The sequence below is a fragment of the Protomyces lactucae-debilis genome, assembly GCF_002105105.1.
Source record: "Protomyces lactucae-debilis strain 12-1054 chromosome Unknown BCR37scaffold_8, whole genome shotgun sequence".
Classification (NCBI taxonomy): Eukaryota; Fungi; Ascomycota; class Taphrinomycetes; order Taphrinales; family Protomycetaceae; genus Protomyces; species Protomyces lactucae-debilis.
The window spans coordinates 230,771-258,160 of NW_024468000.1; the positions used below are offsets into that span (position 1 = coordinate 230,771).

A 27,390-nucleotide genomic window follows, 5' to 3' on the forward strand; every position below is an offset into this window, starting at 1 on the left:
CAACAAGGCCATCAAGGTCATTGAGCATTTTCGTATCGCTTCGACGCCAAAGCCATCCGAGGTCTGCAGACACCAGGGGTCCCGTTGACGCAAAAAAGAGAGTTTCACTGCTAGAAACGCTGCGGAAAATCCGATTTGCAGAAGCATTTGAAGGTGAGTGTTAATCAGGAAGAATGAGACCTGTCCTTATTCAAGACGAGGGCTCGACAAGATCTGCATCTTGCTTCCATCATGCTGAACCCTCGTGACGTACAGCTTATGAGGCAAGAGGTAGACTTGTTGACAGAGATGCAAACGCTTTGCAGCTTTTCCCTGGCAAGCATATTCCACGAAGATTTCAGACGATCCTCTGCATGACTAAATGACTTACTCGCTGCTCAGCGACATTTACGCCGACCTGGCGCGTGCATGTGTTGACGGGCGCTGCGCCGCTGCCAAACAAGTCTCGTCGCGATGATTTTGGAGCAGCGTACGCCGAGATGGGCTGCCAATATTTGACGATGGTGATCTTGGATATAAATGCCTATAGTCAAGTCAGGCGACCTCGGCGAGCTTGCGAATGATAAAACGTCTATAGCTTAGTCAGGCGTCTATGGATTGGCTGCGGCATCCAATACGGAATACCAGATGAGTCAGGCGGCTATCAATGAAAGGCCTCTGGTGACCGATACGACATAGCAGATGGATCGAACCAAGAGGAACTAGTGCTTGCGCCATCGTCTGGCCTTGGCTTACAAAATTGTAAGGGAGCATCTGGCTCAGAGCCGACTTGCTGAAGGAAAGAACAGTCGCAAACCTGGCGAGGGTCGGTGCAATACACATTCTCTTGCAATACTCTTGACTCCTCTGGCACCCATCCTTGTATGGCAAAGCGTTCTTTGATATCCTTGACATCACAAAGGTTACTGGATGTCCGATTCGAGACTCTGTTCCGAGAATCAGTGTAGGTGACCATAACCAACTTGGCCCTACAACTGCATTGTTTGATGTTCGAAACACTTTGCAACCAGTGTGCTGGACCGCATCTCTTATAGACTGTTTCAAACAGATCACTCAGACGTGACATTGCGGCGAACACAAGCGACGTCGCACCTCCTGATGATTGACCCCACTCCTCTCCTGGTCCTGACAGTCCAAGCCAATGGGCAAAGTCAGACCTTGTTGGCGACCATGAGTAGCCATGTGGCCCACACATCCAGGCTTTCTGTACCTCTTCCCATGTATTATCTTGACAATCTGTGCAAGCCATTAATTCAAGAGTGGGTTCAACCGACTTGCCATCCGATTCAAGGCAAATTTCGCGCACGCCAGTATGACACCACTCGTTTGGCACACTGTTGATGGCGAGGTACAATGCATCTGCCCTAGCCTGGCATACAGTTTTGCATGAGCCCATGTACGGAGGCAGTAATGCCATGGAAATGAGTTGCAAAGAAAGTACACGGCAGGTTTTGTCGATCTGATCTTCTTCGGAAGCAGAGTCGGCGAGACCATCTGAATCGCGGTCCTCTGCTTCTTGGTCAGAGAGGTGTCGTGCCTCTACCTCTTGCTCATAGTTATAGTCATAGTCATATCCATACTCATACTCATGCTCATATTCATCCTCATCCTGAGCAATCTGATCCGCTATTGCATGGAGCATTGCTGGGTCGTTCATTGCTGCTTCTTGCGCTTGTAGGTCTTCATTGATTCCCAGATCATTAACACCATTGGCAATGTCATCAATCTCATCCAACGATCCCGCGACTCTGGGAAATTCCAAGTCGCTCTGCTCCGGAATCCTAGCGAATGCATGGGGACCAAATGTCGCGAAACCTGCCATGGTCAAGAAGACTGTGGATAAGACACACTGCAGATGCATTTGACAAGCAGATGATGGCCACGCAGAATAACGCCTATTTTTGATTGTAATGAGGACGAGGGCTCAGGCGAAATGAGTAAAATGACTCCCGCTAGGCTGGCACCCCTGTTTATGCAGCTGTTTAAACAGGAGGCTCAGTCCGCTTGACATCAATTGAGTACTTTGCAGAAGTTCTGGACATATAATCTTACTTCCGCCGTATGGACAGCAGCTTCTTGGAGGCTGACCAAGTTTGAGTATGATGAGTTCAGTATTGAAGCTTTTTCAATAGTTCATTTCCCCTCCTGAAGTCAGGAGACTAAGTGATGCTGACTCCAATAGTGATATGCTTGCAGAGTACTTCCTCCTGTAGTCAAAATGCACCATTGCTTGGCTCAGAGACAGGATGTCAGGCCACACTCGGCGAAGTTCAGGTTCGATGGCTTTGTAGCTGTCGACCTCCTCCTATGAGACTCGGTCATGATAGTCATGAAGGAGCTGACTGATGTCACCTCGAGCTTGGGAGCACCTGATCATCCCTTGAAACTAAATCGAGGCATGAGACAGGAGTGAGCACTTGAGGCGACTTGTACATAGGTCCATCTGCAGTTTCACACTTCATGCAGGAAGCATAGACAGCGCGAGCTGCAAACAACGCTACCATACCAGATGCAGCCTTTCGCTGCAACTGGACGATGTCGACCTCGGGATGTCTGCAAGCGCGAGTAATCATCGACGAGATGGCTTGTCAAATGTGAAAAGTGGTGACTCAATTCTGCTCTATCACTGCGCCTACGCAGATGAATGGCGAGTGTGTAAAGAGGGTACAGATCCCTTGAACCGCTTACGGGGTGGCTCGGGACTGGTACTTGCCCCATCATCTGACATCAGCCGGCAAAGTGTCAAGGCAGCTTTAGACTCCGAGGAGGTTCGCATGAGATTGTCACAGTCGCAAACATGGTAAGGATCAGTGCAATGCACTGACTCTGGCAACACTCCTAACTCCTCCGTGAGCCATTGATGAATTCGGAGGCGCTGGCTAATGTCTTTGACGTTGCAAACTCTTGACGAGAGGGCAACCATCAAGAAGCCAACCGTACACATGCATTGCTGAACTATCGTAGGCTGCTCCGAGATTTTGTACTCATTTTGACGACAAGCTTGATTGAAGTTTTCAATGAATTGCCGGAGACGAGACTGTGCTTCGAACAAGAGTCCACGCTTTTTGAACCGTAAGTCGAGTCCAAAAATCCTGGCAAAGTGCTGAAAACGTAATGCGATGGATGCCCTTAGAAATTTGGACTGGAAATATACAGCCCATTGACACTCCCAAGAATTTTGCAGTGCGGTTTGTGTATCGGCCTGACAAGAGTCGCAAGACGTGAATCCAAGAGGGCTGCCGAGTACTTTGCTATTGGCATAGGAGCATCTGCCGCACGAGCGTGGTTTTCAGGTATACCCAGAATAGTCATTGACGACGTAGTCCAAGGCCATCGCCCCCGCTTTATATGTCTGCTCACACGTCAGTGGAGAAGCTGGCTGCAAAATGAAGAACCGCGTGAGCTTCAAGTGGAGAATCTTGCAAGTTTGGTCGTCGCTCGGACTTTGTTCGCCAGGGTCATCTGGATCGTTGTATAAATCCAGTGCTTCACTGAAAGGGTCGTACTCCTCGTTAGCCCAAGAATCATCGAACTTCTCATCAGAAGCAAGGTCATGTTCTGAGCTGGATGATTGCATTTGATGAGCTATTGTCACATCATTTTCGTAGTCCGCCGGTCGCTGTCCAAAGCCGTTACCTGCATTGAAAGCATCTTCCCACCTGGCAGCCTGTTTTAGTATGGCCTGACGCTCTTGGGTCGGTCATTGTTGCTTCCACCACCGCCTGCAGCTCTGCGTCGGTTGCAAGATCTCCATTGGTTGGAAGGTAACAAAGTTCAACAAAGCCATCAGGGTCAATGAGCTCTTCCGTATCGCTTTGACGCAATGGCCACCCGAGGTCTGCAGGCATAAGGGGCCCCATTTCCGCAAAAGTCAAGAGCTTCATCGCTAAAACGCTGTGGCAACAGCAATTTGCAAAAGCATTTGAAGACGAGTGTTGCTCAGAAAAAATGACACCTGTCCTCGTTCACGATGAGGGCTCATGGAAAAATTGCGACATGCTTCCGCCATGCTGAACCCTGGTGAGGAGTAGCTGGTGAAGCAGAAGGTAGACTTGATCCCAGTGATGCAAACGCTTTGCGGCTTTTCCCTGTCAACAATATTCCGCGAAGACCGAAGTGAGCACGGCAGCCTCTTGTACATTCATCGTAGCTGATTGGCCAGGTGCAGCTGACGTCGCAAGACGTCGACGTCGAAGCGCGATTGGAGCTACTAAGGCGATGGCACAGCAGTTTCTACGCAGCCTCTATCGCTCACATCAATGTGCCAATGAGTGAGGGCGCCAGTGTAAGCCGTACTGACCCTAAACGAAGACTGAGTCATTCCACCAGCCATACAACTGATAGCCTAGCAGTAGAGAAGCTATCGTCGAGTCTGGATGTCTCAGCCGTGAGCGTCCTCTGCCAGACCAGGTGCATTAACACGTACAAGCAGTTGTCGTTGTAGGTTGCAGAACAGACGACAACGAGATGGCGAAGAGTCGAAGACACACTCAAACACACAAGCAAGCAAAGCACAAGCCATGAACAACGAAGGAGAAGGTCGTGCTGCTCCATTGAGCACTACACATGTTGTCGTACAAGCAGGAGGTCAACTCTATCTCAACTGCCACTTCTATGACCGTATGTCACCAACAAGACTTAGAGACCATGACTGACCTTTTGCAAGGTCGACCTCCAGACGAGACAACTATCGTACCAGCCGAGACACGACCTGAGGAGACGGTAGACCACCTTGAGAGAACTGTCGAGTCGCTTGCACCCGCTGTGCCAGATTCCCAGAGGGCAACAGCTGCGCGAACGCTCGGTCATGCCGTGGAGTATGAGATTACAGACAGGATGCCGTTTGCCACGCGTGTTGCACAAAGCGCTCATCCTCCAGTTCAGTCAGCGTCACCAGCGCCACCCTCTAAGAGTCGTCACCGACGTCGCAACAGGGACAAGCTTGCAGTCGAACCAGCTCAAGGGAAGGACACGACGATGCTAGATCTCGAGACTGCCGTGGCGACACTCTCCATTCCTTGTACAGCTTCAGCTCAAGTCATTCAGCCGAGCTTGAGTGCTGCTGAAGAAGATGCACCTGTGCGCGAGAAGCCTGTCCGCCGCGTGCGTGTCAAGCCAGAACCTGAAGAGGCCACGCTTCTGCACGCGCCTCAAGCAAGACGCTCGGTGCGACAGCAAATCAAACAAGAGCCGGGCAATCCTCTTATTCTCTGATGCGACACCAAATCTGGCGCGACGTCGAAGTCTCCTTTCTCTTCTTTGCACTAGCCTTATGATCACTCTGTCTTTCATCATTGACCATATTCGATGCTGCAGCATAGAAATGTAAGCCGAAACCGTACAACGGTGGACTGATGCTTTTGAGCTACTAGATGAAGGTCATGATGAATCACAATCAAAGCTTCGCCTTGAGGTTCTCTCCAAGCATGGCATCAAGCTGCTCAATCGCCTTGGGCGTTGTACGAAAGTCGACTTGAATTGTCCTGATGCCTTCCTTCTTTGCAGCCTTCAAATTGGCACCTTTTGTTAGCGAAACCCACTAGCATGGATACATACCAATGTCATCAAGAAAGACGACTTGATTAGCAGGCAAGTCTAGACGCTGCAGCAATAGCTGATAGATACGCGGGTCTGGCTTCCTGAGCTTGACTTGCACACTGCCGACGATCCCATCAAACAATGGATGCAGCATACCATCTGTCTTTGTCGTGATGGGAAAGTTGTTGGTCAAGGCCCAAACTTTGTACTTTCCTGTAGCCTTGAGCTGCCGAATATAAGCAATCAATGGCTCATTCGGCGTACTGGTTGCATCAAGCATGCGAGTGAAGAGCGTCTCACCATCGACAACAGGCGCTTTTGTACGCTTTGTTTCTGGAAATTGCTTCAAGTACGCTTCGTAACCCTCAGGATCCGACAAATGCTCGCCAAACAGCTTGTAGAAATTGGCATCGACCGCTTCAATGGCTCCCATCTCGAGTCGATTCATGGGGCTCGGGGACTTCCACTTTGCAATCATGAAATTGAGGTAATTATGCGGCAGGCCGTGTTCTTTTTCATAGGCATTGATGGCATGTAAGGGCGATGCGACACAAACGCCGCCGAGGTCGAATACGACTGCTTTGATGGACATTGAAGGATTAGAAATGCTTGATCTTGTTGGGTGGTGAAACTGCGGAGAAGGATTGATGGTTGCGCCGAGAGAACAATCGACAGCAGCACAACGCCACGCAATCCTCAAAGGATTCTGACTTGCTTTGTCGGATAAGGCCAGCTAGCTATAAGGTTGCCATCCTGCTGTACTCTCTCTCTACTACCTATTTGATAAAATGCTAAAGCCAAGCACGCTGTTAGTCAATTTAGCTCGACAGCAGGCACCAACCTTCAGGCGCTGCTACACGCGCGAAGCCAGTCGGCCTACACGGAGCACCGTCTTCCGCACAGGTGGCCGTGCCAATAGCATCATTGTCTTTGTACCCCAGCAATCCGCATATATCGTCGAGCGATTCGGCAAATATTCACGCACACTTGCGCCTGGTCTTGCTTTTCTCTGGCCTGTTATTGATAAGATACCGTATGCAAAGAGTTTGAAGGAGGTTGCGTTGGAGGTACCTTTGCAGTCTGCTATTACTCTGGACAATGTCACGCTCGATATCGATGGTGTGCTTTACTACCGAGTCGTCGATCCCTTTAAAGCGTCGTATGGCGTGGAAGACGCCGAGTACGCCGTGACACAACTCGCACAAACCACTATGCGCTCCGAAATTGGTCAATTGACACTCGACAATTGTCTTCGCGAACGTGCTAGTCTCAATCATCACATCTCCACAGCCATTAACAGTGCGGCTGAAGCATGGGGTGTTGAATGCTTGCGTTATGAGATTCGCGATATTCATCCACCAAAGAATGTGCTGCTTGCCATGCACCGACAAGTCTCTGCTGAACGTTCGAAACGTGCCGAGATCCTTGAATCAGAGGGACAACGACAGTCTGCCATCAATATCGCTGAGGGACAGAAGCAGAGTGCGATCCTTGCTTCTGAGGCTGAAAAGGCACGTACGGTGAATGTTGCTGCTGGTAATGCCGAGTCTGTGATTCTTGCTGCTGAAGCATCGGCCAAGGGACTCAAGGCCATTGCAGAGACGATCCAAGCACAAGGAAAAAGTGGACAGGATGCATTGGCACTCAAAGTTGCAGAGCAGTATGTACACGCTTATGGTCAGCTGGCACAGAAGGGCACCTCTGTCGTTATTGGCGGCGGTCTGAATGACTTGAGTGGTGCGATTGCTTCTGCCATGTCCATCTACAGGACTGTCAGCACTGCTAGATCCGAGCAACCGGTGCATGAGCGTACACAAGAGCAGCCGAATCGCGTCAAGGAACGTGTTGACCGGGAAATGGCCGAGCTTGAGCAAAAGTCTGAGAAGGAGCTCACTGAGCGCGTTTAATCTATCCACTAGTCTTAGCATCACTCCCCTCAATCACTCGGTGATGCAAAAACATCTATCCTGATCGAGCACCCTCCAACGCCTCGCTGTGAATCTCCCTAAGGACACCTGTTTGTGCCACTTGACCAAGCCCAATGGCCTTGGCAATATCCGTCATGCGGCCAATCTTGCCCTTTGTGCTCTTATAGTAGGAGACGCGTGTTGCCTTGACCTTGACAATCGCCATACGAGGATCATCCGCTGCGCCCGTGTATGGGCCTTCAGACTCTGAGCCAAACCAAGCAAGAACAATGGGTGAGTAGATTTCGCGAATCTTGGTCTCGTCTTGTGAGATAGTAGCCTTACCAGACACGGAGATCCACGACATGGAGGAGGCATCAAAGAAGGTGACATTCACCTTGTCGTCTTGTTCAATGTCGCGCATCTTTTGTGAATGGATATTGGCGAGGTAGAGAAAATCAGGACCTTCGCGCTTCGAGACGGCCATGGCGCGTGTTACAATGTTGCCACTTCGTACGGTACCAAGCATAGAGATGCGGGTGTTGTCTGCAAGCTCGTAAAACTCTTTGATTTGCTCAGAAACGGGTGTCTCATTGTCGTACTGCTTTGTGACGGATACATCTTCCTTGAGCTCGTGGTGCTTGAGCGGTTCGGAGCATGCGAGTCTGGTCGTAGCGAATGGCCGTACAGAGAGTCCTGTAGCTGGAACTCTGAGAGCCAGGCAGCTTTTGCGAAACATGATTTTGTCGAGTCAAGTCGCTTTTCTGAATCTAAATTTTGGTCTGGGGTCATGACGTACGGGTCTGTACAAGAACAAAGTATGGTTACAGACTTACGATCACTCGTCGTACTTGAAGCGTACATAGTGTGCAGGGCACTCATAGCCACCTGGGTTGTGGTGCAGGTACTCTTGATGATAGTCTTCAGCAGAATACCACTTGAACTGCCTTCCATCTGCAATCTGCGTCGTAATCTTGCCGCTCTTGAAGTGCTTCTCCTGGACTTCAGCCGTGACCTTGTCAGAAATCTCCTTTTGTTCATCGCTCAGGTAAAAGATGGCACTGCGATATTGGGTACCACGATCACCACCTTGCCTGTTGAGTGTGGTCGGGTCATGCATCGCGTAATGGAACTTGCACAGCGTGGCATATGATACGCGTGATGGATCAAATGTTACTTTGAGAGACTCTGCATGGTCTGTTGAGCCAGTGCAAACTTGTCGGTAGGAAGGCTGATCTGTTTTGCCACCAATGTAGCCCACTTCCGCCTTGAGCAGGCCTTTGTCTGCGAAATGCTTGCGGAAGAGATGCTCTGTGCCCTGCAGTATTAGCAACGTATAAACAAGCGTAGAGGCATACCCAGAAGCAACCATTGGCAAAGATGGCGACTTGGCTTGAATCACCGGCGGTGGCTGTAGGAACAATACCTGCGGCGCTTGTGGATGAGAATGAGCGGGCCATGTTTTTGAAGAAGCTGGTCATGATGTAGAGAGTGGATGCCCCGAGGAGACTTGTGTAGATGCGGCGAATGGTGAGCTGTAGCCTGTAGGTGATGGTAGTGGCGGTCTCTGAGGCGAATTTCGAATTTCTGGAAGGATCGAGCAGCAGCCAGAAAAGACGAGCAACCACCAGCAGTGTCCAGCAACTGCTGCTACACAAAGAACAGGCATAAGAACCGCCTCTCCCATGAATACGCTCCTCATCACATACCCAATCTACTGATGGCAAATCTACAATTCACAAATAAGGCTGAGCAAGTGCTCGGCCAAGCTCAGAAGCTCGCTGCAGACTACAGCCACCCTCAAATTGATACTGTGCATCTTGCCTGTGCGCTCCTCTCGCCGCAGGAAGATGGCAGTATCCCGCTCTTTACACAAATCGTCACCAAGACCGGCGCTGATACTGTTCAGCTCGAACGAGCCCTCCAAAAAGAACTCGTCAGGACGCCCTCTCAGGATCCCGCGCCAGAGACAGTCGGTCTTTCGCCTGGTGCTCTCAAGATCCTCAAAGGCGCCGAGTCCATCATGAAATCACAAAAGGACTCGTTCATCGCCATTGATCACATCATCGCAGCGCTCGTCAAGGACAAGAAGATTGATACCATCCTCAAAAGCTGCGGCGTCACAGACAAGGCATTGCAAGTAGCCATCGACCAAACTCGTGGCAACAAGCGTGTCGATACCAAAAACGCCGAAGAAGGATTCGAGGCACTCCAAAAGTATACCACCGACTTTACTCAACTCGCTCGGGACGGCAAGCTCGACCCTGTCATTGGCCGCGAAAAAATTATTGCACGAGCGATTCGAGTGCTCTCAAGACGCACCAAAAACAATGCCATTCTGCTCGGTGACCCTGGTGTCGGTAAGACTGCTGTAGCAGAGGGTCTCGCTCAGCGCATCAACAATGACGACGTCCCCGCAGCCCTTCAAAACTCAAAGTTGCTTTCTCTCGACCTGACAGCATTGGTTGCCGGTACAAGTCACCGTGGTGAATTTGAAGAGCGTCTCAAATCTGTCCTCAAGGAAATCGAAGACTCCCCAGTCCCCATCATCCTCTTCATTGACGAGATGCATCTTCTTGCAGGCGCTGGCGCTGCTGGTGGTAGTATGGACGCCGCCAACATTCTCAAACCCATGTTGGCTCGTGGTACTCTGCACTGCATTGGCGCAACCACCACTGCCGAGTACAAGAAGTACATTGAAAAGGACTCTGCCCTCGAGCGTCGATTCCAGGTCGTCAATGTCCCCGAACCCACCGTTGCAGACGCCATCAGTATTCTGCGTGGCTTGAAGGAACGTTACGAAGTCTTTCACAATCTGACCATCACAGACAGTGCCCTAGTCTCTGCTGCACAACTCGCAAGTCGCTATCTCACAGGCAGGCGTCTTCCAGACTCAGCCATTGACTTGATTGATGAAGCAGCCGCTAGCGTTAGTGTCGCGCGCGACTCACAGCCCGAAGAACTCGACCAGCTTGAACGCGCCATCAAGCGTCTTGCCGTTGAGATTCACGCACTCGAGCGCGAGAAGGATCAAGCTTCCAAAGAACGCCTTGGTAAAGCACGCGAGGAAATGGCCAATTTGGAGGAACAGCTGCGACCCCTCAAAGTCAAGTTTGAATCTGAAAAGGCTCGCGGCGCTGAATTGCAGGATGCACGACTCAAGCTTGACACACTCAAAGCAAAAGCGACCGATGCTGAGCGTCGAGGCGATTTGCAAACGGCCGCTGATCTCACCTACTATGCCATTCCAGAACTTGAAAAGCGTATTCAACGCCTTGAAGCGGAGAAGCACCAGCAAGACCAACTCATGCAGGATGAAGACTCCATCATCAAGGATGTGGTGACGGACCAAGAGATTGCAGAAGTTGTCAGTCGCTGGACCAACATTCCTGCCACCAAGTTGAAAATGTCCGACAAGGCTCGCTTGCTTGGCTTGGAGAAGCATCTCGCAGAAACGGTGATTGGTCAGCCTGAAGCTGTCAAGGCTGTTGCCAATGCCGTGCGCATGTCGCGTGCTGGTTTGAGTGACCCCAATACGCCTCCCAGCTTTTTGTTTTGTGGACCTAGTGGTACGGGCAAGACGCTGCTTACCAAGGCGCTTGCAGAGTTCCTGTTTGACGATCGTCGTGCGATTACGCGTATTGATTGTTCAGAGTACAGTGAGAAGCACTCGGCCGCGCGACTCATTGGTGCACCACCCGGTTATGTCGGCTATGAGGAAGGCGGTCAATTGACCGAAGCAATTCGACGCAAACCCTTCTCAATTGTCTTGTTTGACGAGGTTGAGAAGGCAGCGCCGGATGTGTTGCTCGTCTTGCTACAGCTCTTGGATGAAGGACGCATCACGGATGGCCAAGGCCGGTTGTGCGATGCTCGCAACACCATCATCATCATGACTTCCAATCTCGGCGCAAAGTACCTGCTCGAAGACTCTGCCAGTAACAGCAACGGCAAAGTCAGCAAGGCAACACGCGAACACGTCATGTCTGCCATTCGCGCTTGCTTCCGACCAGAGTTCATCAATCGACTCTCCTCCATCACCATCTTCAATAAACTGACACACGCTGATATTCGCAAGATTGTCGAGAGTCGGATCAAGGAGGTGCAGGAACGTATTCTGCTCAATGGCAAGAATGTGAGGTTGTTGTTGGATGACGCTGCAAAGGACTATCTCGGTGCTGCTGGCTACTCGCCACAGTACGGTGCTCGCCCACTGAATCGTCTTATTCAGAAAGAAGTGCTCGAGCGTCTGGCTGTGTTGATGTTGCGCGACCAGATTCGCGATGGGGAGGATGCCATCATTACGATGAAGGGCAATAGGCTCTCGATTCTTGCCAATCACCTGGGTGAAGATGGGCTGATTGAGCATGATATGGATGATGAGATGGAGGACGAAGACGAGATTGAGGTGGAGGAGCTTGAATGATTTATGACTACAATCCATAGCAATATGACTACTTTTACTGTGAGATACAATTTTCAGGGGCATGCACCTCAACAACGCAACGTATTGTAAATGCAACTTTGCGACTGGCTCAGCCACATTGATCCGTCCGTCATGCATCAACTTAGACTGCAGCTATCGAAAGAGGTAGAAATAGTCTTGATCGTGCATCATCAAATACTTCGCCAAGATGAATCCACAATATGACTCGTCCTTGAAGCAACCTAGGTAGTGCTGATTTACAAGTAGTCGTTCAAAGCTTGATCATCCAGAGAAGTGACAGAATGCATAGGAGGACGTCCATCGCAGCTACTACTTCCGGTCCAGTCACATGAACATTCTCCAGGCTGAGCTGCACAAGAAACGTTAGAGTTGACAAGGCCACCCGAGGGCAAATCGACAGCTTGCCATGCATCAATCTCGAAACGCTTCCGAACATTCTCTAGATTACAACTGTATGGGAATTTCTTCCGGAAAGATGTTGCCCAGCGTTTGGGAATATAAATTGTGTCTGCTTTGTACACTCTTTGCAGCACCAAGTCGATTTGACATTGGCATTGAAAGCCTTGAGACAAAAATGAGTCGAATTGAAAATTTTGGAAATCAATGCGCTTCCAGAGCTGTCGAGTCAAGCAGACATCTTCCAAACTGAAGCAGTGTTCCTTGTACTTTGGCCACAGATTGGTTACTCTTCGAAAAGCAAGGTACTTCCAAACTTCATAGTTACACTGCAAAGCACAGCTCATGTAAAATGGTGCTGTAACAAATGATTCGACGAGCTGCCAGGGTTCGACTGAGATGAGCTTGATCAATCTGACTGCGACCTTCTCACAGCTGGTGACATTTGCTTCCGACTGTGAAATAGCACCTGCGAGACCAAACAGTGCGAGGTGCGCAAAAGCCACGACGCGCATCATCATTGTGCACAACATTTTACCGCGGCTGAGTAGAATAAAGGTGCAGTCTCGAAGCTCGCAGTTCGACTGTCAGGAACCAGTAGGCAGATCGCAAGTGTGTTTTGAGGAGCAGATGAGACCAGGAGTCTCAGCTTTATAGCTTGATCATATGTGGTGAACAGGGGTAAGGATGCTTGTAGGCACATATGCATACACATGGCTTGAAGGATGTTAAAATAGATACAGTGAGCGCATAAGCAGGTGACGCCTTCACTTCTACCCTGCTTCTCACCTTTTTGTCTTGTGCTCACTGCAGAGGTACGAAAACAACCTAGTGCTCTGAGCTACCCGTCTTGCATGTGCAGCTAGGCCTTCGGGGCGCCTGTGTCTAATATTTCAACGGTCGGCTGTTACAGGATATCTCGATCAGCTCCGCCAGGAGGCATCGCATCTGTGATGCCAGGTTGCATTCGGACAAATTGGGATGTCAGGAAATGAGTCCCATGCGCATGTGCGCTGTGGCGTAGTAAAACTTGTGCCAAGATAAATCTCCCTGGTTGACCAACTAGCGCTCCAGCCAGTCGCCGCAACTGCAAATGACGGCTAGATTGTCTTCAATCTAGCGATCTGCAGCTGAAACGAAACACATCTGCAGCGTTTAAGCGTTTCTTGGTGCTTTAGAAATTGCCCATTTCAAATCCCCTGATGTCAAATGATTGAATTCTCGATTGCAAAAAACTTGCAATTGCGAGTTGTGGGCTGGGCCTGACAAGCATCAATTTGTACTGCGGCTCTTCATAATAGCATGGCATCTCGAGACCTGAGTTGCAGCATATAGCTGTGCACTAGCAATGTTGCAACTAGAAAAGTACAATCGCACTCCTGCCTCATCCTCATCGTGGTGACGTGATCAGTTCCCCCCTGCTGAGATTTCGAAAGTCATTTCAGGGGTCACTGATCTTGCTTTCTTAAAAAATGAGTAGACCCACAAACTTTGGTAAATCTTCTCGAGAGTCTTGTGCAAACATGAGCATTGAATACGGACACACTGTTGAATCACAGAACTATCATACTCGCAAGTGTAGCATCTCACTTGAATGGCTGCCTACTGGTGGCAGTCACGGACTTGTCTTTGATGAAGCGCATCAGTCTCCAGCTGCACATTTTGTGCCTATTCTCATGTGCCAAGGACCCGGTATTTGCTCATGAATATCAGCGCTACACTAACTATCCATGCAATCCATGCATCTCATCTTTCTTCCGCTTCGTTCGCGGCAAATCAGGCAAGCCTGAGGAAGATAAAAGCGTCGAGGTCGTTGAAACCAAGCAAACGGCCCGAATTGAGGAATATCTTGGCGTACATGCTACCTTGGAATATTACCGCGCAAGAAGTGGCGCATCTGCATCTTCGGCGACGATACTTTTGCGCACCATTCAAAAGAAGGCACGCCAAGTATGATGCTAGCCTGAACTGCGCTGGGCCAACCATCCCTTTGCCCCATGTTTGTGTCTATCAGTGTCTTGACGGTCTATTCGAGCATCTCCTCAGTACAATGTCATGTGTCAAAGAGTACCTCGAAATTGTAAGCAAGCTATCGGGAAGAAGAATGAATAGAGCTAAGAAATCTAAGAGTTTGAGGCCAGCTCACACATGCTTAGCTTACACGTACTTCACTGTCAAGTGATATGCATCACAGTTTGGGTTAGATGTATCAGTCGATGTGCCGGCAAAGTCCAGATGCGTGCCAGTAAAGATGATTTGGCCAAACGAGTCTGAAGTACCAATGTTGCAGCCAAAAAGGGATCTTCCATGTTGAACTCCAAGTACATGGTTGCTGGGTCGATGGCAAATCCTTTCATAGCCTTGCTTGCATCAACAATGCTGTTGCATTGGAGCTGGTTGCCTGAGGAAATCTCGCAAGCGCCGTTGTACTGATCAAACAATGCACCATCTGTGAGGTAGAATTGTGTGCTGACTGATGCAGGACCCTTGGATGGAACAGCAGCGACGTCGACTGCCGGATAGGGAGAATTGGCCTGGAGCTGTCCGTCAAAGATGGAGCCTAGTGGCGATACAGGGGCCAGGAGATTGAAGTACTTGGTTGGTGTTGAAGGTGTGGCAGATGGCACAGAAGCCTTTGTCGATGTAGGCTGTGGCCCAGAAGTAGACTGTGGGTGCGGCTTTGGTCCATCTGGCTTGGGAGAATCAGGTCTGCCAGGACCATCATGCTTTGGCGAATCTGGCCTCGGTTTGCCATGTGGCTTGGGCGAGCCGGGTCTGCCAGGACCTTCGTGCTTGGGCGAGCCGGGTCTGGGAGGAGATCCAGCTGGATGAGGAGATCCTGGTCCAGCAGGCGAGTCTGGTCGGGTGGTGTCTGTGATGCATCCAGGCTTATAAACTGGAATGGAGATTGGCCTGCAAGTTCCTGGGTAGCTAAACTTTGCTTGGTCCCATGGCCGGATAGGCTTGGGCCACCCAATAGGGCAATCAGCGTTGGGAACGGCAGGAGGCCAGGCAGGCACGGTGTTCTTGGGCTGCTTCTTGTCGTTTGACTGTTCAAGTGGTGCAGCAGAGGTAGAGGCTGCAAGGGCGAGAACGGCTGCGGCGTGTGTGAGTTGCATGTTTTAGTCTTGCGTTGTAACGATTGCTTGATGACCAGATCATTGAGCAGGCAGCTACTTATAAGATGCCCATCCCTCTCGATGCCGTCGTTGTGCCTGCTTCCTGATCAGCATACAAGCTTTAATGATAGTCACAGTGCAGCGTCTTTAAGGTTGCATCGAGGACGGCACGATCGCCTGCGTTACCGGCTGTTCCTCTGAGCGTTTATGCATTTGCAGCTAGCAAGTACAGCGTTAAAGTATTCGTGTCAGGTTGTGCCATAGTCATGGGATCGACATTCTGGACTGCAGTCGTCGTTGGTGCAACTTGATGGTCGTTGCCTTCTGGGCTCTTAACAAATTGAGTCACACGCGCGGCCCGGGCCGTCTCTCGCACACGTCCTGGTACGTATATGCCAACAGCGCGGGTGTACTAAACAAGTGATAGAGCTATCTGTATAGCTGGTGCAATACCTCAAGAGTAGAATTTAGGTAAATACAGCAGCATGGCCCTCCATACTCGGAGGCTCCATTGAGTACATCATACAGTATTGACCTTTCATAACGGCATCCTCTTAGAAATCACAACTAGTCTGGCATGAACGACGGCCAGAGCGTGTACAGAGACTACCTACTGATCCAACGAGTAGCTAGTCCCGGCAAAGCAACATTTGTTGATGGTTGCCCTTTCGTCAAGCTAGTCGAGCCAGTTCGGCCCCTTAAATTTTGAGGCAACTTTTGCCGCTAGACTTGTAAAGGTCGTATTGATCAACAGGACTTGACCATATCAGATCGAGATCGAAGTTCAGGCGATCAGTATCAGACTCACTTGGCAAAGATGTAGTGAAGGATATGTTTGCTTTCTATATTATATGGCATGAACAGTGGAGGCCAGCTCTCACCGTGAAAGAAGTTTTGATTGAGACCCTTGGCTTACACGTACTTGACAGTCAAGTGGTAAGCGTCACAGTTGGGGTTCTCAGTGTCGGCAGAGACACCGGCGAAGTCCTTGTGTGTTCCGGTAAAGATGATTTGGCCGAAAGTGTCGGATGTACCAATATTGCAGCCGTAGAAGGTGTCTTCAGTGTTCCACTCCAAAAACATCGTGACGGGGTCGATGGCGAATCCCTTCATGGCTGTGCTTGGGTTGGAGATCATGTTGCACTGGAGCTGGTTGCCAGATGAGATCTCGCAAGCACGGCCGTATTGGTCAAAGAGAGCACCGTTGTCGAGGTAGAACTGGGTGTTGACCGAGGCAGGGCCCTTGGATGGGACAGCAGCAACATCAATGGCTGGGTAAGGAGAGTTGGCCTGGAGCTGACCGTCAAAGATGGAGCCGAGGGGAAGCTCAGGAGCAAGAATGTTGAAGAACTTTGTGGGTGCAGAAGGTGTGGTGGTGGGAGCAGCAGCGCTAGTAGTCATCATTGTTGATGCAGTCTTTGTGGCTGTGGTCTGAGGTGCTGGCTGTGTCGTCTGAGGCTTTGTGTCCTTGATGCAGCCAGGCCTGTAGACTGGGACCCACTTTGGCTTGCACGGACCAGGGTACCTGAACATGTACTGGTTCCATGGTGTGATTGGCTTGGGCCACCCAGTAGGACAGTTGGAGTTGGGAACAGCAGGAGGCCAGGCAGGAACGGTAGATCTGCTCTGATAGTACTTGTTGACAAAGCTTTGCCACCAGTTGATGAGGGATCCGAAGGTAGGATCCGCTTCGGCCACAGGTGAAGCAGAAGCAGAGGCGGCGAGAGCAAGAACAGCTGCGGCGTATGTGATTTGCATCTTGAAAAAGCGAAGAAGAGAGACTGAAGCTGTAGAAGACTGTTGATGTCGAGCAAGACGAGGAGTAGCAAGCTCCTTATAAGCTTTTCGTCCATCGAGTGTTTGTAGCTCTATCCTTAAACTACATCCTGGGAGACTACAGTAGCCGTGTCTAGGTCCAGCAGCTTGCAGCAAGTAATGGCACAGCTAGTGCCAGCATCCGAGGCTGTGGTCTCAAGCTTTGTGGTGTCGTTGCTCTTATTTTTGACTTTTCCCAGCTTGGCAAGTTGCGATGACTCAGATGCACGTGGGCCGCTCAGTTTCGCTTGGATTTCCATTTCGGTCTCAGATCTGGTCTGATCGCCGCCCGTGATTGGGCCGAGCAGATGAATTCCGGCAGGGACTTAAGCGAGCTTCCGCGACGACTTTTAAGTCCATTTATTAAGCCTGACTGTACTACACTGTAAGCGACACTGTTAAATGCTGTCCTCAAAGAGGCTCATACCCGGGACAGAGTCAGACACTGGATCGCTGCTACAGTCATGTCTGTGGCTCGGCCCGACCCAACGCTGCCTCATTGGGCCTCTACCACAGATCAGACACCTAAAGTCATGACTCGTGCTTGGCTCGAGCACCCGTTCTGGCTCTGTCGTCGGACTCTACATGTCTGCCGGCCGACGTCCGCCATCCTCCCGCAATCCAGAGCACGACTGATGGCGCAGCTTTAAGTGCTGCATGAAACACCGCCCGCCTCGGTGTTGCCTACAAGCGATACACATGCTGATGCTGGCAAAGCATCTTTGATGTTCCGGCAACACCGGCTTCCGAGAATACATGTGCTCCATGCTGCCGAACCTTAAAAGCGCACCTAAAGTGTATACTGCGTGCGCACGCTACCTGCTGACAGCCTGCACAGTGTACAGCCTACAGGACAGCACGCTACGTCCACACGGGCCGTAGGGGCCGTAGCGGGCAGCGGCGAGTTCAGACTGCAACAGGCATCCGCATTAGCGTTCCAGACTCGCTAGCAGAACGCTACAAGGCGGCTGTACCGCGTTACCATGCTATATTTGCAATGCCAGTAAAGCAAAGTAAGTAGAATGATTAGCTATGAGCATGCTAGATAGATACTGGGCCAGCCAGTACCACCGAAGAGTTGTGCGTCTGATACCAGATCTAGACGTACTGGATCGTCAAGCGGTATGCATCGCAGTTGTCATTCGAGGTATCCTTCTGGTTACCGTCAAAGTCAAGGTGCGTACCAGTAAAGATGATTTGTCCAAACGAATCCTGTGAACCAATGTTGCAACCGTACCAAGTGTTCTCAGCATTGAATTCGAGTTGATTGGATGTGTTGATGGAGAATCCCTGCATGGCGGTCGACTTGTCTGCCACTGCGTTGCACTGCAACTGGTTACCAGCAGAAATCTCACAAGCTCGGTCAAATTGGTCAAAGAGGGCTCCATTCGTGAGGTAGAACTTGGTGTTGGTAGCGGCAGGCCCTTTCGATGGGTTGGCGGCAGCGTCAATGGCTGGGTAGGGCGAGTTGCACTGGAGCTGGCCATCAAAGATGGAGCCAGCAGGGAGATCAGGGCAGTTGATGTAGAAGTATGGAGGTCCGGTGGTTGGCACAGACGTGGGCGTGGTGCCAGTCGTCATGGTTGTGCCAGGGGTAGTTGACGTCGGAGGCTGGGGCTGGGTAGGAGGATGAGGCCACTTGGGAGGAGTAGGTGGCTTGGTGGTCTTTTTGCAACCCGGCTTGTAGACTGGGATGTGCCTGGGCTTGCATAGACCGGGATACTTGAACTTGAGATGGTTCCATGGCACAATAGGCCTGGGGTAACCAGATGGGCAATACTTGGACGGTGGTGCAGGTGGCCACTTGGGGATCGTGTGGGCAGGCGTCTGATACTTCCACAAGATGGAGCTCCACAGGGAGATGAGCTTGCCGTGAGTAGGGTCAGCTTCGGCTTCAGGGCTTGCCTCTGCCACGGGAGAACCGGCAACAGTCGAGGCGAGGGCTAGGAGGGTAGTGGAGTAGGCAAACTTCATGATTTGAGCTGAGTGTTTGATGCTGATTTGACCAGCGACCAAGGTGGTCTTTATACCTTCTCTAAGGCACTGTTGAGTAGCATTGCTCTCGATACTTCCTTAAAGTATGCTGTCCATGGCGTTGTCGTTGAGCCCTTGGACTACTTCAATGGCTGAAACGAAGCACGGCCATCGCTCAGTAGAGGAGGTATAGCTGCATTGTAAGAGCAGGATCAAAGCTTTCATCAGGACTGTGTTGTGGCAATTCGGTTGAATGCCTTGTGCTATGCTTCTGCGCACAGACATCAACGAGTTTAAGCGATCAGCAAACGGCACGTCAGCACAACGCCGATGAACAAGTGTCTAGCGCTCGAACATCACAAGCTTTGACTAGCGTCAAGGTGGACCGGGCATTGGCGGCGATGCGATTGTGGGGTTTTGGCTGTTGGCGCTGTTCGACTTTGGCACACGCAAGCTGTGGCGCTTTGATCAGCTACTTGCGGTCAACACGTCAAATCGCACAGAGCCCTGTGGTTGGAAGAGCTCAAAATAACTAAAGGTACGGCGCTGCAAAGGTGCACTGAACTACTGGCCAAAGCCAAAGTAAGAAATCTAACGAGGGTAAGGGCCTGATGTATTACGCTGCTGTCCCGCAGAATGCTGAGACATGGCAGCAGACTGCTCCTTGAGTGCCAATAACTGCTTTGCCCGGAAAGACTCGTAGTGAATCAAGGCAGTCGATTCAATCAAGTCCTGCAAATGCGTCTTTGTCAAGAAGTTGCGAAGGTACATCTGCTGGTTAGTGCCTGGGATACAGTGTTGTGGCCTTACAAATTCGCAGTGCTTCTCATCCTCAATGTTGATGGTTCCCCACTTGTTTTGTCGCGCTTGGACTTCACGACCACCAATGTTGACTGTCTTTTCACTGCCAATCACAGCGAATGGCAGAATCTGGTTGATGGTGTCATTCAATGCGCGTTCGTCATCCTCAAGCTCATCGCTGTCGTAGGGGTACATGCGCAAACCATGGGCATTGAACTCTTGTCGAATTCGATTCTTGAAGGCCTTGCGTTCGCTACTGTTAGTGTGTTTCAAACCAGTGAGCACATACTCCATCGTCAATGCGTCGCTCTTTGCAATGACAGGCACGACGTTGACAACATCGCTCAGCTTTTTGAGGACCATGATATCAAGAGGCTTGAGCTGATGCCCTGTTGGTGCAATGAAGAAGAGACAACAGTGCACACGCGTATCGACAATATGCTTTTCACGCGACGCCGTCAGTTCCTTGCGCAAGTAAGATGAATGCTGGTCCTTAATGTACTTGATGATGGGATCCCAGCAACGATCATTGTTGATTTGATCACCATACCCTGGCGTATCCACAATGTTCAATCGCAGCTTGACGCCATTCTCAACAATCATGTGAGAGACGGCTTCAATCTCTGTGGTGCTGCGAACGGGCTCTTGAGGGGAGGTACGGCCTTTTGTGTCGATAAGGTGGGACGCAAAGAGCGTATTGACCAGCGTCGACTTGCCCAAGCCTGTTTGTCCTGATGTTAGATGTATCTAGAGACTGTGAAACGCACCAACGAGAATGACATTGAACTGAAAGCCGCGTTTGAGTAGCTTGCGCTCAATTTGTTGGGTGATGCTGTCGAAGCCTAGAGTCAGGTCCAGCTTCTTGATGTGAAATCCTACCAACGTAGCCCTTGAGCTGAGTGAGCATGGCCTGAGCCTGAGTCGCCATCGCTGCTGGCCTGTCGCTGTACAGTTGTTGTAGGGGGTGGTGGTGGTCTGCTGTATTGTCGCGTCAACATTTCGCGAGCAAACAAATGGGCAGTGTAGCTGAGTATACATAGAGCTATGGTATGTACAGGTAGAGACAGGGCAGCTAGAGCATCAAGACCATCACGAGCAGCACAAGCAATATCACAATCAGCAGCACAATGCAGCAATTGCTCTTCGTCTCCTCATTCTTCTTGAGAAACGACTCGATGCCCTTCAGCCCGCGCTTCAGCTTGCCTGCGCTCTTATCCACAGCCTCCTCAAACTCATGCAGTATCTCTGCTTGCGTTGAGAGTTCCTGGCCCATTTCATTCGCTTGCATGCGTAGAGTGCCAACTGTATCAAAGACAGAATCAAGCTGCTCGTCTTGTTCTGCCATGACTTGCTGTGCATACGCTTGATCTTCTTCCTCGTCAGACATTTCCACGTCTTGATCTACAGGCGCATGACCCTTCTTGATTGACTCTTGTAGCCGTTTGACATCCAACTTTGTATTCCGAATAAAGCCCTGCCGCCGCTCCACCTCTTGCGCAGTAAGGTTGTATTTCTCTGGCTGGCCCGCAGCAGCAGCGATGCTCTCCTCCAAGTCTGCAATATCTTGCTGGATATCCTGGATCGTTGCATCAAAGTCTTCGAGTGTCTGGACAACTTCTGCCGAGTCTGGTGCGCTGGTGGCTGCGATGCGTTTATGGCTGTCTAGGAGGAGGGCTGCCTGTTCCAAGTTGACCTCCACTTCGTCTCTGACCTCGATGAATGGGTCAGACATGAGCTTGATCAGGGCCGCATAGACTGGTACTAGACTGGTACTAATAAAACTGTAGTTGCCGCCTGAATTCTGCGACAGACCACAACAAACACAAACCAACAAGACAGAGCTGACAGACGAGCTTGTAGAGATGCTCCATGGCGAGCAGCACAGAGACTGCGAGGCCATCAAGAACCCATACTCCTCCAAGATGAGTGAAATCGACTCCCTCAAAGTTGCCACCCTCAAGGCGCGTCTCGACCAACAACTCGGGCCAGAGTACATCACAACACGCTCCAATGGCGGGGCAGGCAGAGTCTCTTACATCGAAGGACACAAGGCAATCATGCTTGCAAATGAAGTCTTTGGCTTTGATGGCTGGAACACGTCAATTGTGCGCTTCGATGTGGACTTTCTAGACCAACGTGGCGAAGTCTGGGACTTGGGTCTTGCTGTGATTGTCCGCATCACACTCAAGTGCGGCACGTATCGCGAGGATACAGGTTATGGCTCCATCAAGAACTGCAGAGACAAGTCTTCTGCTTTTGAAAAGGCACGCAAGGAAGCCACAACCGATGCCATCAAGCGTGCCCTACGACAATTTGGCAATGTCATGGGGAACTGCATCTACGACAAGACGTACCTTGAAAATATTAAAAAGATGCGTAAAGAACCCGAACCACGCTTCAATCCAGATTTGCTCTACAGACCGCCTACGCTGCAAAGAAAAGAACCGGTTCGTGCTGCAGCGCCACCCGAGCCTGTCCAAGCACCTGCCAACCCACAACCTCCGGGAATGACATCTACATTCGATGATATTGACTTTGCTGCAGAATTTGATGAAGACCGCATCACCTTTGATGAGCTGGCCACTATGACGGCAGAATCTCCCGTCAGCAGTAGCAACGAAAAGGAAGCACAAAACCATCCAAATTACTGCCCACCAGGCGATTTTGCAAAGCCAAAGCAGGCGGCTGATGTGAAGCAAGTATCACAGCAAGAAGCCAATCGACTCAAGGCACTCAAGATTCGAGAGGAAAAGGAACTACGCAAGCAACAAGAAGCGGTGCATGCAGGAATACAAGCTCCTGAACCAGGCACAACCTTTCAACCCTCCTTCTTGAATGCACGCACCCTTGTCACGCCAGGTACGGAACCTGCTCGATTTGATCCAAAACTACAATCACCCTCCATTCCTCGGACTGCTGGGATTGACTTGTCGAAATCAACGCCCATCAAGCGACCTGGGCTGGAATCGCCTGGCAATCCCGGTAGTCCTCTTGCACGCGCGCCGTCTCCGGGACCTCCCAATGGTATGGTCACGCGCCAGCATTTCCGAGCGCCTACAAGGATGAACCCAACTGCCAAGGGCAATCCTCTGCTCAGTGCCAAACGTACAAATGAAGCCTTGTCGGAGCATCCACCCGGCAGTGTCGCCATCAATGGTGATGCAGATAAACGTCCACGAGTTTAGTTCTATGCCATTCCAAACATGCTCATGCTATTTCTATAAGCTGCTTGACTCACCTCTGCCATGCTGATGCCTTTGATGTTTGCAACCGCAAATGCTACTTGACTCACGCTGCATGGTTCATTCCGACCTCGTACGCGTAGACCCATCTCGAAACGCTCTACCTTTCGAGCATCCTCCAACACAGGCGCCGCTTCACCCGTACAGTCGGGTTTCTGTAGTAACGCCATACTTGCATGACTCGGTCGAATCTCACACCATGGCGCATCCGTCTCCAGCATGAGTTTATCCAGTGGGACGTGTTTTGCAACATGCAAGTTTTCTTGTGTCTTGAGGGAACAGCCATTGATACCGATACTCCAGCCTTGTGCACATAATGACTGCATCTCCTCGAGCGTACCCGTGAAACTGTGTACAACGCCACGTTTCGGCAACCTCGCTTGATACACGTCAAGAATCGACGCAAAGTCATTTGCTGCTGCACGAGAATGAAGAAACAAGGGGAGTTGAAACGCTACGGCCAATTCCATTTGTGCACGAAAGCAAGCGAGTTGTGTGTCTTTTGGTGACCAATCGAGGCGATCGTAGTCGAGACCTAGTTCACCGAATGCACGAATGCGTGGATTGGAAGACGTTTGATCTTGTTGAATGAGTGCCATCAATGCATCGAGACATGCATCAGGACCATCCCGATACTCGAGCCAAAGCTTGGATTGTGTTGGATGAATGCCAGCAGTACAAACAAGCATATCCGGATGCTCCAAACACAATGCATGCGCTTTTTGTGAGTCTTCCAAGTCTGTACCCGTCACGAGCCATTGACTACAGCCTGCATCGCGAGATCGCTGTAGGACATGGGTCATGTCATCTGCATGTTCTTGCTTGCCGCGATAAGAACCGCGAAAGATGAGGTCGGTTGCATTGACGGCAATATCAAAGAATTCATGTAGTGATTTGTTCTGAGCAGGCATGCACGTTGTGAGGGAGCGTGTAGTGAGGCTTGTGAGCAAAGAGCGAGCCGACAGTTTGTCTGAGTAATTGTCTGCACAAGTAGCAGGCCTGTAGGAGACTAAGTAGAAGTTGTGCCTGGTGATGCGTGGGATTGTTGAGTGCCAGCCCCGCAAGACATCAGACAGCTTTCTGTCTCCACTTGATCATCTACACCCATTTCCGCCAAGTCCTGTCTCCGGCCCAAGCAATCTCTCTGCTGCTCGTTCATCCTCTCAGTTTGTAAACTCAACAAAGCTTGTACGGGCAAACTCAGCATGTCTTTCCTATGACGTTCTGCTTTTCAACTTCGATGATCTGGCAGAAGACGACTTTCCAGCTCTGGCAAAGCAAGTTGTCAGCGTGGAATCCCGCATCGGAGAAGTCGCAGGATCCAAGCGATGGCTAGTGCCTCGTTCGGAACGATATCAGGGCAGGCCTGCATCTTGAGACGGCAGGAGTGCACGATGGTGCGCACATCTTGGCTGAGGAGGTCGGGAAAGGACTCGGATCGGCGACCGTGATTGTCGTCTTGGACACGCTGCTCGAGTACGCCAGCTTGGGTTGAAGTTGAATTACATCGGAGGGAAGAGACATACTGGGATGCCTGTGCAAGCTTTGTTGAGTTTACAAAGTGTGACGATGCGCGGGCAGGACGGGACGAGTGCTTCTGCTGGAGACTGGACTTGGACAGAGACGTAGATGTAGATGATAAATTGTAAATCATGGAACAAGAGACCAGAAGGCTATCTTATGTCTATCAGACTGGAGCGCGAGGACTGACAGCGGACGCACGTCTTCTCATAATCGAGACGTTGCCGTTGATACATTCAACAATGGTCTAAGTGCTCTGGGCGTCCTTTATCCTGCCGGCGTCGTGTTCGCTGTCTTGCATCTCGGCCAAGGTCAACAGTGGATGAATATCAATAGTACAAACAAGCAAGTCAGGTTCGGTATCAGGTAATTGACCTTACGCGTTCAATCCATACTTTGATTCGGCTCCGCACTGACATCCATGATTTCGTGGTCATCATCTTCACAACAAGCACTGACGGAATTGGCTATGGCACTTGGACAGAAGCTATTCTGCGTCCCATCTGCTCCAAGGGACTAGTCATGTCTGCGTTGGATGTTCCTCACATGCTTGACTGCCGCAGCACGTTGATCGATGCGCCATGACGCAGTGCACGACCCAGCAAAAGGACAAGTGAGGCCAGGACCCTCCTCCGCTTGACCTAGCTCACCCAAGATGCGCAGGTTGAGCTCCTCAAGCTGTCTGGCTTCTTCATCTGGGCCCTCTTCTTCCACCTCGTCACCATCATCAACAACGTTGTCATCAACACCAACAACTGCAGCAGCAGCAACCGGCTGCACGTCGTCATCAGGGTCGCCGTCATCATAGTCGCCGTCATCAGTCTCATCGTCGTCAGGGGGATCTGTAATCCATGGCCTTGGATCGTCGAGACCAAGCATTCTGCAGATTTGCACGTACTTCGAATGGCGTGGCAGGTTTGCACCTACTTGCTGCATTCTAGTAACAGCTGCTCGATTCTGCAGAGACAGAATCCACTCCGTTCGACGATGTGCCCCACGCTGAGGTCTCAGTCGTGGCTGCCGCACATGAAGATCTGGGACCATCAACTCAAGCGCAGAACGAATGGCCATCAATTCCTCAAGGTTAGCAGAGTACCAACTCATCAGGCCATCCGCTTCAATGGAACCATCACCGTACAAGGCAAACAGCGCAAAGGCTGCTGCGCAATCGGGAGTTGCCAAGATGTAGCGTTGGGTGTCCTCCGGCGACATGGTCCAAGCTCGCGGATGATTGGAGCTGAGTCCTAGCTGCACAAACAACCAACACAACAGAGGGCAGTGGACTCTCAGCATTGTACTCACGTACCATTGCAAGTCAGCAGGGTCCCGTTGAATCTTGAACTTGATATGCCTCAGAGCGTCTTCAGCATCAAAGCCAAAGAACATCATGAGAATATCCATCAAGAATGCGCCTTGGTACACCTGCTGCGACAGCACATACTCATGCAAGCCGATACATCCATCCGTGGACGTAATGCCGAGAAACGCTGCGGTCATCACAGAGCCATGTTGCAGGAGCTGAAGGTGGTGTTCGTTTGCCGTACGCGAGACAGCCCGTGCCCTACCTAGCATGGTCCCGCCAGGCGTAGTGTGCAAGGTCATCTCACAGAAGCGTTGAAAGTAGAGCTGCGCTGCGTCGGACGTGTATTGCGCTCCGGCCAGACCAGAGGGCGAGAAAAGCTGCCCTACCCAAGTGGATCAACCGTTGCATACTCTGTCGTTCTGCCACTGGCCTGTTTGGCAAGTCCTCTTCAATCGCCAATGCACCCCGCAAGTAGAGCATTCGCAAGATGCTGCCTGGCAATGGCGCACTCGTTCGAATGCGTTGTGAGGGAAAGACGAATTGAGAGAGTTCTTGAAGAGGTATGCAACCGTGTTGTTCACTGTCTCGCAAGTACAAGGAGCGTCTACTTCTGCAGTCATTCGCAAGGAAGCGCAAGCTTCTCGCAATGTCGCGGAAGGTCGCTGTGCTTGTGCGTGTCCCTGGTGGAACGCTGTCAAGGACCCCTCGGAAGATATTGAGCCCCTGGATTCGCTGAATTTGGTGCCGCAACGTCGTTCCTGCCTGTTGTCCTTGCGCTGCTCCGGTCTGGGCCAGCTCTTGCATCTCGACTAGGGTTCCTGCTGCTGCACTTTCCTCAAATCCCGCAATCACCCTCTCTGCCTCGGTCTGCATCAAAGTGAATGCGTCCGTCAGCGTCATCCTTGTCGCCGGTCGAGGTATACCTGCTACCAATGGAATTGGCTGCACCTGCGTCACAGCTGAAGGTTGCATGGTGGCATCCACCAGGTACCGCCAAAGCGCGCGCGTCACGACGGACGTTCCGCGACATGGTTCCCCAGGGTGTTGCTCCAACAGAGAGCGAGCTGGTAAGGGCTGTGCCTGTCGAAACGTCTCCCACACTTCATGTGCCACTTGCTCAGGCGATGCGTTGACAGTTCGTGTTGCGTGAGCTGACATTTGTAATTTGTAGGGTCTGTCTCTTGCAGAAGAGAGTGCTTCAAGCTTGCCAGGCACTCCTCTGTGTCGACTACCCCTGAGAATGTCTGTGTACTGGACGGCAGTCACGCCACCAGTCACGAATTGGGATGATGATATCTACAGATGAGGCCATGAGGCCATGTCATGA

The 27,390-nt window shown here is 51.0% G+C and overlaps 17 protein-coding genes across 17 annotated transcripts; 4 read left to right on the top strand and 13 right to left on the bottom strand.

Moving 5' to 3' along the window:
- Nucleotides 1-643: 643 nt before the first annotated feature.
- Nucleotides 644-1,822, bottom strand: BCR37DRAFT_386999 (uncharacterized protein; the record flags this gene model as incomplete). The annotated part of the gene is made up of 1 exon (XM_040870497.1): nt 644-1,822. The coding sequence occupies one exon, from the start codon at nt 1,820-1,822 to the stop codon at nt 644-646; it is 1,179 nt and encodes a 392-aa protein (XP_040725709.1).
- A 526-nt stretch (nt 1,823-2,348) lies between these two features.
- Nucleotides 2,349-3,884, bottom strand: BCR37DRAFT_387000 (uncharacterized protein; the record flags this gene model as incomplete). The annotated part of the gene is made up of 4 exons (XM_040870498.1): nt 2,349-2,584; nt 2,689-3,269; nt 3,300-3,659; nt 3,688-3,884. 4 exons carry the CDS (start codon nt 3,882-3,884, stop codon nt 2,349-2,351), a joined length of 1,374 nt encoding a protein of 457 aa, XP_040725710.1.
- A 636-nt stretch (nt 3,885-4,520) lies between these two features.
- On the top strand, nt 4,521-5,214 carry BCR37DRAFT_392479 (uncharacterized protein; the record flags this gene model as incomplete). The annotated part of the gene is made up of 2 exons (XM_040871162.1): nt 4,521-4,620; nt 4,667-5,214. The coding sequence occupies 2 exons, from the start codon at nt 4,521-4,523 to the stop codon at nt 5,212-5,214; spliced, it is 648 nt and encodes a 215-aa protein (XP_040725711.1).
- A 181-nt stretch (nt 5,215-5,395) lies between these two features.
- Nucleotides 5,396-6,130, bottom strand: BCR37DRAFT_392480 (HAD-like domain-containing protein; the record flags this gene model as incomplete). Its single annotated transcript, XM_040871163.1, has 2 exons — nt 5,396-5,520; nt 5,557-6,130. The coding sequence occupies 2 exons, from the start codon at nt 6,128-6,130 to the stop codon at nt 5,396-5,398; spliced, it is 699 nt and encodes a 232-aa protein (XP_040725712.1).
- Nucleotides 6,131-6,228: 98 nt separating this feature from the next.
- BCR37DRAFT_292613 (uncharacterized protein) lies at nt 6,229-7,662 on the top strand. Its single transcript, XM_040866877.1, has one exon. It carries the CDS (start codon nt 6,327-6,329, stop codon nt 7,443-7,445), a length of 1,119 nt encoding a protein of 372 aa, XP_040725713.1. The 5' UTR covers nt 6,229-6,326; the 3' UTR covers nt 7,446-7,662.
- On the bottom strand, nt 7,317-8,417 carry BCR37DRAFT_294362 (uncharacterized protein). The gene is made up of 2 exons (XM_040866883.1): nt 8,245-8,417; nt 7,317-8,204 (listed from the first exon to the last, which is right to left on the bottom strand). Exon 2 carries the CDS (start codon nt 8,182-8,184, stop codon nt 7,501-7,503), a length of 684 nt encoding a protein of 227 aa, XP_040725714.1. The 5' UTR covers nt 8,185-8,204; nt 8,245-8,417; the 3' UTR covers nt 7,317-7,500.
- On the bottom strand, nt 8,284-8,905 carry BCR37DRAFT_346404 (peptide methionine sulfoxide reductase MsrA; the record flags this gene model as incomplete). Its single annotated transcript, XM_040867686.1, has 2 exons — nt 8,284-8,763; nt 8,804-8,905. The coding sequence occupies 2 exons, from the start codon at nt 8,903-8,905 to the stop codon at nt 8,284-8,286; spliced, it is 582 nt and encodes a 193-aa protein (XP_040725715.1).
- A 136-nt stretch (nt 8,906-9,041) lies between these two features.
- Nucleotides 9,042-12,000, top strand: BCR37DRAFT_292615 (putative heat shock protein Hsp98/Hsp104/ClpA). The gene has a single exon (XM_040866878.1). The coding sequence runs from the start codon at nt 9,166-9,168 to the stop codon at nt 11,869-11,871; it is 2,706 nt and encodes a 901-aa protein (XP_040725716.1). The 5' UTR covers nt 9,042-9,165; the 3' UTR covers nt 11,872-12,000.
- A 128-nt stretch (nt 12,001-12,128) lies between these two features.
- BCR37DRAFT_387006 (uncharacterized protein) lies at nt 12,129-12,821 on the bottom strand (the record flags this gene model as incomplete). The annotated part of the gene is made up of 1 exon (XM_040870499.1): nt 12,129-12,821. One exon carries the CDS (start codon nt 12,819-12,821, stop codon nt 12,129-12,131), a length of 693 nt encoding a protein of 230 aa, XP_040725717.1.
- Nucleotides 12,822-13,738: 917 nt separating this feature from the next.
- On the top strand, nt 13,739-14,329 carry BCR37DRAFT_292617 (uncharacterized protein). Its single transcript, XM_040866879.1, has one exon. It carries the CDS (start codon nt 13,921-13,923, stop codon nt 14,242-14,244), a length of 324 nt encoding a protein of 107 aa, XP_040725718.1. The 5' UTR covers nt 13,739-13,920; the 3' UTR covers nt 14,245-14,329.
- On the bottom strand, nt 14,235-15,704 carry BCR37DRAFT_379107 (uncharacterized protein). Its single transcript, XM_040869191.1, has one exon. It carries the CDS (start codon nt 15,405-15,407, stop codon nt 14,463-14,465), a length of 945 nt encoding a protein of 314 aa, XP_040725719.1. The 5' UTR covers nt 15,408-15,704; the 3' UTR covers nt 14,235-14,462.
- Nucleotides 15,705-16,230: 526 nt separating this feature from the next.
- On the bottom strand, nt 16,231-17,388 carry BCR37DRAFT_379108 (uncharacterized protein). The gene has a single exon (XM_040869192.1). It carries the CDS (start codon nt 17,163-17,165, stop codon nt 16,320-16,322), a length of 846 nt encoding a protein of 281 aa, XP_040725720.1. The 5' UTR covers nt 17,166-17,388; the 3' UTR covers nt 16,231-16,319.
- A 932-nt stretch (nt 17,389-18,320) lies between these two features.
- On the bottom strand, nt 18,321-19,196 carry BCR37DRAFT_392486 (uncharacterized protein; the record flags this gene model as incomplete). The annotated part of the gene is made up of 1 exon (XM_040871164.1): nt 18,321-19,196. One exon carries the CDS (start codon nt 19,194-19,196, stop codon nt 18,321-18,323), a length of 876 nt encoding a protein of 291 aa, XP_040725721.1.
- A 490-nt stretch (nt 19,197-19,686) lies between these two features.
- On the bottom strand, nt 19,687-20,972 carry BCR37DRAFT_379113 (Septin-type guanine nucleotide-binding (G) domain-containing protein). Its single transcript, XM_040869193.1, has 5 exons — nt 20,877-20,972; nt 20,765-20,839; nt 20,287-20,728; nt 20,007-20,250; nt 19,687-19,967 (listed from the first exon to the last, which is right to left on the bottom strand). Exons 1-5 carry the CDS (start codon nt 20,923-20,925, stop codon nt 19,788-19,790), a joined length of 990 nt encoding a protein of 329 aa, XP_040725722.1. The 5' UTR covers nt 20,926-20,972; the 3' UTR covers nt 19,687-19,787.
- A 35-nt stretch (nt 20,973-21,007) lies between these two features.
- Nucleotides 21,008-22,297, bottom strand: BCR37DRAFT_379116 (syntaxin 6, N-terminal-domain-containing protein). Its single transcript, XM_040869194.1, has one exon. It carries the CDS (start codon nt 21,991-21,993, stop codon nt 21,070-21,072), a length of 924 nt encoding a protein of 307 aa, XP_040725723.1. The 5' UTR covers nt 21,994-22,297; the 3' UTR covers nt 21,008-21,069.
- Nucleotides 22,298-23,184: 887 nt separating this feature from the next.
- BCR37DRAFT_346697 (deoxyribonuclease Tat-D) lies at nt 23,185-24,150 on the bottom strand (the record flags this gene model as incomplete). The annotated part of the gene is made up of 1 exon (XM_040867713.1): nt 23,185-24,150. The coding sequence occupies one exon, from the start codon at nt 24,148-24,150 to the stop codon at nt 23,185-23,187; it is 966 nt and encodes a 321-aa protein (XP_040725724.1).
- A 1,126-nt stretch (nt 24,151-25,276) lies between these two features.
- BCR37DRAFT_392491 (uncharacterized protein) lies at nt 25,277-27,221 on the bottom strand (the record flags this gene model as incomplete). Its single annotated transcript, XM_040871165.1, has 2 exons — nt 25,277-26,391; nt 26,450-27,221. 2 exons carry the CDS (start codon nt 27,219-27,221, stop codon nt 25,277-25,279), a joined length of 1,887 nt encoding a protein of 628 aa, XP_040725725.1.
- Between the last annotated feature and the right edge of the window lie 169 nt (nt 27,222-27,390).

Bases quoted from the DNA above. Each gene is read 5' to 3' on its own strand.
- BCR37DRAFT_292613 (XM_040866877.1), top strand. From the start codon at position 6,327: ATGCTAAAGCCAAGCACGCTGTTAGTCAATTTAGCTCGACAGCAGGCA.
- BCR37DRAFT_294362 (XM_040866883.1), bottom strand. From the start codon at position 8,184: ATGTTTCGCAAAAGCTGCCTGGCTCTCAGAGTTCCAGCTACAGGACTC.
- BCR37DRAFT_292615 (XM_040866878.1), top strand. From the start codon at position 9,166: ATGGCAAATCTACAATTCACAAATAAGGCTGAGCAAGTGCTCGGCCAA.
- BCR37DRAFT_292617 (XM_040866879.1), top strand. From the start codon at position 13,921: ATGAAGCGCATCAGTCTCCAGCTGCACATTTTGTGCCTATTCTCATGT.
- BCR37DRAFT_379107 (XM_040869191.1), bottom strand. From the start codon at position 15,407: ATGCAACTCACACACGCCGCAGCCGTTCTCGCCCTTGCAGCCTCTACC.
- BCR37DRAFT_379108 (XM_040869192.1), bottom strand. From the start codon at position 17,165: ATGCAAATCACATACGCCGCAGCTGTTCTTGCTCTCGCCGCCTCTGCT.
- BCR37DRAFT_379113 (XM_040869193.1), bottom strand. From the start codon at position 20,925: ATGGCGACTCAGGCTCAGGCCATGCTCACTCAGCTCAAGGGCTACGTT. The intron at 20,729-20,764 runs GTGCGTTTCACA...ATCTAACATCAG, and splicing joins GTTCAATGTCATTCTCGTTG to GACAAACAGGCTTGGGCAAG. The intron at 20,251-20,286 runs GTATGTGCTCAC...CACTAACAGTAG, and splicing joins AGCGACGCATTGACGATGGA to CGAACGCAAGGCCTTCAAGA.
- BCR37DRAFT_379116 (XM_040869194.1), bottom strand. From the start codon at position 21,993: ATGTACTCTGGCCCGAGTTGTTGGTCGAGACGCGCCTTGAGGGTGGCA.